This window comes from Apodemus sylvaticus, chromosome X (genome assembly GCF_947179515.1).
Source record: "Apodemus sylvaticus chromosome X, mApoSyl1.1, whole genome shotgun sequence".
Lineage (NCBI taxonomy): Eukaryota > Metazoa > Chordata > Mammalia > Rodentia > Muridae > Apodemus > Apodemus sylvaticus.
In genome coordinates this window covers 28347124-28358309 of record NC_067495.1, presented here as the reverse complement: position 1 = coordinate 28358309, position 11186 = coordinate 28347124, and the positions used below count along the sequence as shown (strand labels likewise).

Below are 11186 nucleotides of genomic sequence, written 5' to 3'. Positions count from 1 at the left end.
CATACATGGATCTACGTTTGGCTGTATTTAGACTAACATTTTCTATTGAATGTTTCTTCTGTGTCCTCAGCAACATCTTTGAAAAAGTCAATATTTAGCGGTTTGTTTTATATTACACTGGCTTCCAATGTTATAAATGGAGTCCATTCCTCACACATGGAACTCTTTTTTAGAGTTGGCTTTTCATTTTAGGAATGTAAATAAAAGTTGTCCCTGGGTTTACATATTATAGATATTTCTGGCAAAAAAAAGAGCCAAGCCATGTTTTGAAAGCAATCAGCTTCTGTTTAAAGAAAATAACTCACAGAGCAGATACCCAATGCATGGTTTCTCTGCTCTCTTTGTTCATATAATTTCGAAGACTTAATTGACCATGCTTGCCTAGCAGGGCTCGGCTCTTTGAATAATAATTTCCAATTTGTTCCTTGTTTTTAAGGGAAGATTTGATCTCCATCAGAAAATGAAACCTGATGGCTTCCTTTGGTGATTGATGGAGATTGATGCATTTGGACATCTCTCCCACCCATCTGTATCACTCATCCCCCTGAAGACTCTTCAGAAGGTGTAGAGACAACAATAATTCCAGGGCTCCTGGACATCCATAGAACAATACCAGGAGTTCCTTAAGAGGCAAAATTGAAGGTTAGTCTAGACATACCCTTCATGACAGATATTTCCGTTGATGAGACTAAAGGTAGCTGAGGGGTTGGTGCTCTTGAAGGAGGTCATGCAGGTGGTACTTCTGCCTGTGCTGTGGGATCTATTCATCAGGCCAGGCTGACAGCAGAGGAGTTGAGTGTTGAACTGCTTCCTGAAGCTCTTGCTCAGCAGATAAAGGGCAAAGGGGTTCACACAGGAGTTGGTGAAGGCCAGGAGGCGGGCGCAGATGCTGGTGACAAAGTGGAGCATGGAGGTGTCCACCTCAGAGTAGTGGTAGGAACGGTACAGGTAGATGACGTGGTTGGGGAGCCAGCAGAAGGCAAAGAGGCCTACAAACACCAGTACTGTCTTGGCAAGCCGCTTCCGGGATTCAATCTGAACAGGAAGAAAGTCAGAAAGGGGGTAGTGTTAAAGGTATGAAGACAGACAGGGAAATGGGTGAGGGAGCAGGGCCACAGAAAGTGTAATTGGAGATGATGATAATAAGAGAGAGAGGGGAAGAGACAGAGATAAACACACACACACACACACACACACACACAGAGAGAGAGAGAGAGAGAGAGAGAGAGAGAGAGAGAGAGAGATATGGGGGAAGGAAGCAAACAAGAATCAGAAACACACAGATTGACAAGGCTGGAAGCAGAAACCTGTGAGGCAAAATAGTTAAAACATGCTGTGGAGAACAGATCTTTAAACAAAGTTGATTACATGCTTGAACGGACCTCACAATGAAATTCTAGTAAGTGCCCTCTTTTTCCTCCAGAGCGCATTGGGGTAGTTTATCAGCTGTTCTCCTTCATGCCTTTCTTTGCTCTACAGTTAATTATTTCTTATCCCCTCTGATGCTCAAAACAGCAGCCAGCTTTATTCTTCCTCATTGGCCAAGCTGAGATAAGTCTGTATTATTATTTTTTAAATCTCTAGCTATTTCTGAACCACACAGTGAGGAAGGTGATTGCACAAAGTGGAATGAACATCTCTTTTTGCACTTTACTCCCTTTGTGACATCCATCGGGGCGGGGGGGACTTCTTTCTCATTAAACAATTTGGGGTACAGTGGGTATTTGCTTACCAAAAAGCATTTCAAATAGGCAGCCAATTGTATCGTCAACTGCCATTTCTACTTGGTAGGAAAAGAACTTTGAATAGGGAGTCCTCTAAATGGGGTCAGCTATTCATTTCCATGGAGTTGGAGGTCTTTTTGTTCTACCATTTAATATATCAAAGATCTACATATAGGCCCTGCGGGGTGGTAGGGGGGGATGCAAAATGAACTGCCTGGGGTTGGAGAGCTGGCTTGTAGAGGGCCTGAGTTCAGTTCCCAGCACCCACGTGGGTGTAAGGTTAGTCTCATGGGATTTGGTGCCCTCTTCTGACTTCTGTGGGCACCGGTCTTATTGGTGGTATACATAAAATTAAAATACATACATCTTTTAAAAATTAAAAATACTGCTGAGGAAAGAAAGCCAGAGAGCCCCTAGTTTCTACTCTGTCTCTCTAGGATAAAATTGCAGAGGTTTATGGAAGATAGAGGGAAGAGTAATATATTGGGGTATGCTGCATGCTGTGACACACTCTCATAATTTTCCGATAGCATTACAAAATAGAAGCTATTGCTGGTATAACAATGATAAAAAAAATTAAGGCCTCAAGAGAAGAAATCAAATCTGGATTCAAGCCATCATTCTGCAAACCTTTTTCCCCATTGATACACATTCCTCATACATAGAGATGAATTTCATGAAGACACTATTGTTCAAGCGTGCTATGTCCTTTGACAGCAGTTGCCCCTTTATAACTCCCCCCAGCATGAGCCTTTCCTAACCAGATTCTTTCACCTAGTCTCATTTTTCTGCTCCCTCCGTTTATCTGTGTGCTAATTCTCTTCCTGCACAATGTGTTCAGATTAAAAGAAGCAGCTATAGAGAGCATTGGAGTCCCTCAAAATATTTTCCTTTTCACAGCTCTGGGGAACTGAACCCAGGGCCTTATGTATGCTAGGCAAGTGTCCTATCACTGAAGCAAACCTTAATGAAGAAGCAGCATTCGCCAGCTAGGATGCCAAAGTCAAGAGATGTGGTTACTTCTACACCATACGTGCCACTAAGATTCAAAATTAATGCAAGGGGCCAAGTTCCTAAGGAGGAAAACAAATCCATAGGAAGTACCCACCTGCTTCTTGACGTGTATATTGCCTTCCACGGGAAGATTGTAGGCGCTCTGAATCAGATTTCGGGCAATGAAGTAGTAGTAGACAGAGATGATCACGAGTGGGATAACATAGAAAACCAGAAAGGATGCCATGGAGTGGATTTTAGGATGCAGCTCATTGGAGTGTGGGTAGGGGGCACAACTAATGAAGGTTTGGTTGGTGTCTTTCACATGGAAGGGGTGGAGGTCAGAAAACACAGCCTCCGGGATGGCCAGCAGCATAGAGACGATCCAGATCAAGGCAGCTTTGAGACAGATCTTCATCAGGGCATGGGATGCCTGGATATCCATTGGCCGGACAATGGCTTTGTACCTGGGGCAGCACAAAAGAGAATGATTCTCTGTAAGGTGTTACACATCATTATGGATGGTAGCAGAGCTGGGACCAGGGTGTAGCAAGTTAGAAGGCTGAGGTGCAAAATTTCAGGAGGTACTCACCCTTAAGTTCCTGAAAGTGTTTACTCTGAAGTCTCATGACGCCCAAAGTGAGTGCCTTCTGATATTTGGCACCCTGAGTGTGTCCCTTGCCTCATTCTGGTTGCTCTATAATGGATGCCTTAAGAAGCAACATTCTGTTCTTTATCTTTTCTCCCTTATGTCTCTCCTTTCTCTTTTTAGTTTAGAGGTTTAAATCATTTTATGTACATTTCCCCTATTTTCTTTGTTTAAATTCTTATATAATGCAAATGATATTATTTTCTTTCTTCCCTTCCCCCCTTCCCTGTAGCCCTCTCATGCATGCATGCTTGCACACATGCAAACGCCCACACACATGCACATACCCATACATTTAAATATATAAGAGAATGTGCTCAGTCCATTTAGTGTTACTTATATGCATAAAATTTGAGAGCTGACCACTTGGCATTGAATAACCAATTAGATGAAGTCTTTCCTGGGGAAGTCTACCTTCCTCTCCCATGAGATTTCCTCTTTAAAAATTGTACTTATTTATTTATTGTATACAATATTATATTTCAAAATATGTATGATTATACAAAGACTAGGTTGAGTAATTAGCATATCCATTATTTCACATAGTTACTTGGTTTTGCTTCTGTGAAGCCAATTAAAAATGACTCAGTGATTTTCAAGCATATGATACATTGTTAACAACTGCAGTCACTGTGCAGCACAATTCTCCCTGTCTTTTGATTTTATGAGTTCTTCTCAGAAAAGCTGATGTTCCTTTAATTTTTCTTAATAAATTGCAGAAATGAATAACAAAGCAAATTGCTACCTAAAGAGAGATATGAAGACAAGGAGCTTGTTTTTAATTTTGTAAAATCTTCATTTTGAATATTCATATCCAGTTCTAGGAATCTGAAGTCATTCGATGTTTTCAATATTTCTCTTCTTTCTTCCAAAGAATGGGAGTGAAAAGGCCATTGAGAATACTATACCCTGAAGGAGGCCAGTAATTAACAAACTAATCTTTGCTTCACCCTCTTACCCTATTCATTCCGTCCTAGACCCCTACTGCTTTGTGAGGTACCTGGACTTCTTCTGCCTTGGCTTACTCTGGGAAACAGACATAGGCCTGAAGTCAAAGGTACAAAGGTTTATTGGGGGTGGATACCTGAGCTAAACTAGCTGATGGACTATTTACTCAGGTACTAAAGAGTTTCTTTTTCTCTTAAACATTTATCCAGAAACTATAGCTAGTTAATGATTGATGATGAAAAGAAAAGGTTTTACTGTCAAAGAAATTATCAGAGCAGCTGTGCTTGAACTCTGGAAAAGATAAATAGAGTAGACAGACTGGAAGGAAGAGAATGAAGCAGACAGAGCAGAAACAGAGATGATGTGGTCATGTGTCATGGAGGGTCCTTGTGTTCTGATCTGTGAGCTACTTTTGAACATCCAGTCTCATGTTACAATCGGGAATATTTCTTTCATGAGCTTTTTTCTTGAGTTACGTTTAGTGGCATCCATTCTTAATGACCAAAAGAGACTAAAATAGTCATTTGAAGTTGTCACCATATTTCCAGGATTACTTTCCATGTGTCATTTCCAAACCCTTAAAAGAGTAGACTGCCTCTTTAAATTGTACTCCAGGGATAGGTACCCAAGTGCTTATGTTTCTATTGCATCTCTGTTTCCCTCTTTCTCTTCAGGCTCTATTCCACAGTCTCCATACATGTGAACCCAATCCTTCTGTATCCCAGCTTAAGTGGCATCTTGAAGATTTTTCAGACTTATCAATGCCTTAAAACATCCCATTCTCGCCAGGCAGTGGTGGCGCATGCCTTTAATCCCAGCACTGGGGAGGCAGAGGCAGGTGGATTTCTGAGTTCAAGACCAACCTGGTCTATAGAGTGAGTTCCAGGACAGCCAGGGCTTCACAGAGAAACCCTGTCTCGAAAAACAAAAACAAAACAAAACAAAACAAAACAAAAACATCCCATTCTTTCTCACAATCTATCTAAACTTTTGATGGGGCTATCAGCTCTTGTCATTTTAAAATAACTATGCACGGTCTTTAGTTAATTGCCTAAGATCCATGTTACTGAGGAGTAACCCAAGACCTTACTACTGTAAGTTGAACTCTGTATAGAGTCCTAGATTTCTTTTTACTTTTCATTTTGAGACAATCTGTATAAATTTCCTAGGTTTGTCTTGAACATTCTGTGTAGCTCAGATAGGCTTTGAATCTTGCAGCTATCCTGTTTCTGCCTTTTGAGTAATTTGGATTATGGGCTGCACCACCCAGCCAGACTTGAATTTATTGTTTGCTAATTTTTCATTGGTATGACTTTTCTACTTGATTTTTTAAAATCAGATACCCGAGGTCTGAAGATTCTGGATTTTTCTCTTCATTTCTTTCTGAATCATGTAAAATGCCTTAAGTCCCTTTTACATGTTTAAGAGGGTGCTCAGCAAACACTTGCAATTGGTTGACAAAACATATCTTGCAGGGAAGTCTCTTAGTCCCACATTCTCACAAGTGTGTGTGTGTGTGTGTGTGTGTGTTTCACTATTATACACACATTGTAAGAGTCATTTTTCTATAGATGGGCAAATTTCTTTGCTGTTAGTGCGAGGCACAAGACATTTCTTTTCACTTCTAAAAACACCTGGGCTTCATTTTTCTGGTGTCAGCATTGGAATGGGTGAAGGATGGTCTTCACAAAGTTAATGGGTCAAAGACACAAACTGATTGGTTCCTATGTCCAAGATTAGAAAGCTTTGTCCACAGAGAGGCATGACATTTATTCAAATTGTCTTTTGTTTCATTATTTTATTCAAATAGTTCAGGCCTTGCTTGTCTATAATAATCTGCTGTAGTCAGGAGGAATTGTTAAATATCAACCCTTTAAAACTCCTAATACAAACCAAATGCTCATTCTACAGAGAAGATTGGTCTAGAAGAAAACAAAATGAACAAACTAATCTCTGAGCTAACTGACACATTGCAAGCATTTAAATGAGAATCCTACCGGTGAATTTTGACAAAACTCCTAAAGCCTGGATTTATTTTCCCTTGAGAATAGCACCTATAATCCCCTTGAAGAAATGTGAGGCTGCCATTAAGCTGACCTGTAAGATGCCTGTAACCCAGAGGACAGAGTAATGGAATCTTTAAAAAAAGTTTTTCCTAGGATATATTCTGATAATGCATTTCCTTCTCCCAACTCCTCCAGATCCTCCTCACATCCCCCTCTGAGCCATTTCTCAGCAAACAGCTTGGTGGTCCTTGTAGCAGATTCAACTGTTATGTTTTTGCATATGTGACATATTACAGTCAACCTTTCCTAATTTTTCTCCAGGTTAGTCACTCTGAAAATTCTTTTCATCCCATCTTAATATACTCCAGTTTCTTCTGACTTATAACATAGACTTGTGATCAAAGCAGAATTCCCAGGGACATGGATAGATGGAGGGAAGGGTTGAAAAAAAAAGAAAAGGACACAAAGAAGCAAATTGGAGAAAACTAGAGAAGGAATCAGGAAATCGGAAGAAATGTTGGAATGTGACTAGAAATGGAAAAAAAGGAAGGAGGAGGAGAAAGAACTAAACCTTAGTCTGACTTTTTAATATGACTCTATTGTTACATCATGCCCTTACCAATGTATTCATCTGGACATTGTCAATGTGCCTCTGTTGTCATCAGAGAAGTAAGTAATTGAAGGGAACTGTACACTTAGGGGAAAAGTACCCGTGCCCTTTTCTCAAGATTTTTTTTTTAAGAATGGGCAAGGTTGTCACTCAGAAAGTAGTGCCTCTCAGTGAAACATGACTCCACTATGTGAAATGCATACTTTACGAGCATGCTATAGGCACTAGGAGCACATGGCTGAAGATCCTGAACACTTGCAGAGTTGATAAAATTGTACACCTTGGTTTCCTATCCAAGGCTTGGTAGAAGTGATATGAACAAAGAAAAGTTGAGCATAGGGTTGAGGTGAATCTTTCTTCTCTATTGTAAAAGTACCAAAGAAGATTTTCATTTACATTAAATAAAAGATGATAAGTGAAATGACATGAGGAGCTATTCATCTTCAAATACACAGTAAAGGCACCCCCATTGTGCTAGTTGGCAATACTACTCAGTACCAAAAAATAGGAACATGTACCTGTGTTGTTTTATAATATACATGTACAGTAAGAAAACATGTAAATTTATACCCACTTTAAAACATAGAAGCTCTCGAGGAAATGGTTAATTGTACATCTGAAGTAGAAAATGTGTAACATGAACCTCGAATACATTATAATGTCAGACAGAAAGGAAATGTTGAAGTATGAGAGATTTGTATGTATGGGCATAGAAAGCATATTGAAGAATCTTCCTAGGACAATTTTAGCAAGAACATTAGAGCAGTGGTTATACATAATTCACTGAATTTAAAGCTATTCCTAAATCTATACCATTTTTTATTATTTATTTTATAAAATGTGTATGTGTGCTCGTGCATAAGTTTATGTGCCCCATGTGCATTCGAGAGCCGGTAGAGACCAGAAGACAGTGGAAAGAGTCCCTGGAGCTGCAATTTACAGGCAGTTATGAGATACCAGACATGAGACCCAACTCAGGTTCTCTGTAAAAAGCATTGCCTGAATGAACCATCTTTCCAGCCTTTATTTTTAAAATTAATGAACAAAAGAAAAAAAGTCCAGCTAATAAAGCAGAAATATGTCTAGATGATGCCCATTTGTAACCATTTGTAATCATTGATTCAGGTGAAAGCTATAAAGCCATTCATTGGGTTAGAAGTTTGGGAGTGATGAGATATTCACACAAGGTGCTCACCAAGTTACAAATGGGACTTTTTCCTTTTTGATAGATAATCTGGAAGTTAACCTGCATTATATTAAATGCAAGAGTAATTTTTCCTTTAAACAGAGCAGGCACATGATCCAATGCTGAAGACACACTCTCAGAAGTCCAGATAAATACAATTAAAGTCCAATGCTTTAACTGTATTTAAAAGTTTGAAAAATATGACTGATCTAATTTTATCTTTACACCAATGCACACATGAAACTAAACCTTTGATTTGAAATCCTCCTGTCTTAGCCCCTGAAGTCATCAGATTGGTTATATGTATGATCAGTATTCTTGTCCAAAACATTTAACCAGACTCGGAATGTGGTAGGGGGAGACAAATCAATATTCTGGCACATTTTAGTAGATAATGTTCATTGCAACTATAGCTAGATGGTAAGAACCTACTGATAAAGAGACCACAATCATTGTTTGTAGATTATAGAGAAATAAAGCTTGAAATTTCCTCCATACTGCCTAGTTTTCTAGTGCCAGAGGTGCCAATGAAGGCCACTAGGGTAGAGTGGGGTGAGGGCAAAGTTTTAGTAGAATTAGCCAGCATTGAACCCTGTATGCCTACAGTATTAACCTGGCAGGCAAGATGCCCCCACCTGTCCAATAATGGAATGACTGTCACAGAGGTAACCAACCCTTCTATGGTTGGGTTTGAGGATTGTTCTACAGAAAAGACTCTTGCCTGGTACTATAAACCTGGTCAAAAGTTGGTGGTTGGGAAGATCATGGACCCTAGAGAATGAATTACTGTTTTAAATAGATGGGTCAAACTACCTTCTAAATATGTTTGAGGTTGGAGACATGGCTGTGTTGCTAAGAGCACTCGGTGCCCTTGCAGAGGACCAGGCTTGTTTTCTAGCACTCATATGTCAGCTTACAACAGTGTGTAACTCCAGGTCCAAGAAATCTGGTTCCTTGGGTACTTAGCACACATACAGTATACATGCATATAAAACACTCATAGACACAAAATAAAAATAAACAAACCATTAACCATGTATTTAAGCTTATATCCATAGATCAGCACTGCTCTCAGCCTTGATCAGAGAAACTTTTTGCTCAATGGGTTGCACTCCATGCAGAGATTCATAACTGATAAAAGTGTTCAGAATGAATGTTGGATGTTCAGCTCTAAATGGGTCATATATGTTAACCTTCATGTCCAAGTCTCAGGGGACATCTCAGAACAAAAGATCAAAATAATATAGGAACCAGATCATGGTAGAGAGTGCCATGAAATAATGACTTCTGGATATGAGACAGCTGTTGCACTCATGAATTCATAGCAGCTGTGGTGATTAGTGCACTATCAAGCCAGTCAAAATTTCAGAATGGTTGCTGGAGGAGATCATAAAGCCCTACTCCTAGCTGTGGAACTATTGGTTATTGCATTGGTGGATGATTTCAGAGGGAGTCATTTTATTGAGAGTGTGGGGACTGGTAGGCTTCTCATTCTCTAGTAGAGAGTCATATGCTCATGCATACATGAGAAGTTGTTTTTTTTTTTAAATAAGATAATAAGTGAAGTAGGAGGGAGATGTTTTGGGAAGGGCCCAAAGGGAGTTAAGGGAAATCTGGGGGTGGATACAATCAAGATGCACTGTATGTATTATAAAAGTGCCAAATAACAAATTTAAAATATTCTTAAAATATTAATGTTATTGTTACTAAAGAAATGGAGACTAAAGAAAATGGAGAGTTCTACATGAAGTTGATGAAATACATATAAGACATGTAATGTGTAAGTCTTTATTTGATCTGTAATTATTAAAAAGAAGCTATAAAGGACTTTTAAAGGACAATAGGGCAATTTTAATTATGGGTTTAGTATTAGATATTATTAAAGAATTATTTTTTTTAAATTCACATCTCATCATGATAGAGGACTTTTTTTTATTCGATATATTTTTATTTACATTTCAAATGATTTCCCCTTTTCTAGCCCCCCACTCCCCGAAAGTCTCATAAGCCCCCTTTTCTCCCCCTGTCCTCCCACCCACCCCTTCCCACTTCCCCGTTCTGGTTTTGCTGTCCAATATGATGAGATTGAGTATATAGAAGATTGTCCTCACTCTGAGGAAAAACAATGAAATGGCTTATGGGATTTTCCGGGGAGGGGGAACCAGGAAAGGGGACAACATTTGAAGTGTAAATAAAGAGTATACCTAATAAAAAAAAGCTCAAGATGTTTACTTTTCAAAGCTCAACAAAACAGAATACAAAAAAACCCCAACATAAGTACCCATGCTCATATTCACACATACTACATGGTAAAGGCAAAATCAAGGAAATAGTTATTCTTGAATATAATAGGGTATTTTAAAATAAAAAATTTTAAAAATGATTTAACATTAGAAAAAAGGGGTAAAATAATATGTGGTGGCTTGAATGAAGATGGCCCCCATAGGCTCTCATATTGAAAGGTTGTTCCACAGTTGGTAGAACTGTTTGGGAAGGATTACGAGGTGTGGCCTTTTGGAAGGTGTGTCACTGGGAGCAACCTTTGAGGTTTCAAAAGCCCACACCATTCCCAATTACCTCTCCTATTTGTTTCTTGTGGTTATTGTCTTAGCATGTAAGCTCTCCGCTATTGCTTCAGCACCATGCCTGCCTGCCTGCCTGCCTGCTGTCATACTCCCTGACTTGATGATCAAAACCTCATCCTCTGAAACTATAAACCTAATAACTCTTTCTTCTGTAAGTTGACTTGCCAATGATGTTTCTTCATAATAGAAAATTAACTAAGACATAATGTCATATATTTTACCTTATGTCATTAAAGGAAAAAGCCTTTGCCATATGCATAACAGTATTAAATTATAATTGAAATGTGATTGAATGTATCATATCATATCATACCTACACCAAGAGCAAGGAATAGTCACATTGTTCTCTTGGGTTTGTGACTTTAATATCATCTACAACCTGTGAGGTTTTGTTGTGTGCTTTTTTTTGTTTCATCAGGACTATTTTTAAGCCACTTGTTCATTTGGGGAGGCTAGTTTAATTAAAACTAGATTATATAAAATAC

General features: G+C 38.9%; 1 protein-coding gene across 1 annotated transcript in view; it reads right to left on the bottom strand.

Moving 5' to 3' along the window:
• Positions 1 to 336: 336 nt before the first annotated feature.
• Grpr (gastrin releasing peptide receptor) overlaps positions 337 to 11186 on the bottom strand; it is a 36249-nt gene continuing 25399 nt past the window's right edge. The window contains exons 2-3 of the mRNA XM_052171786.1: positions 2833 to 3184; positions 337 to 1035 (exon numbers count right to left, since the gene is read on the bottom strand). Of these exons, the coding sequence (XP_052027746.1) occupies positions 649 to 1035; positions 2833 to 3184 (739 nt within the window). The 3' untranslated portion in view covers positions 337 to 648. The remainder of the gene's footprint in view (positions 1036 to 2832; positions 3185 to 11186) is intronic.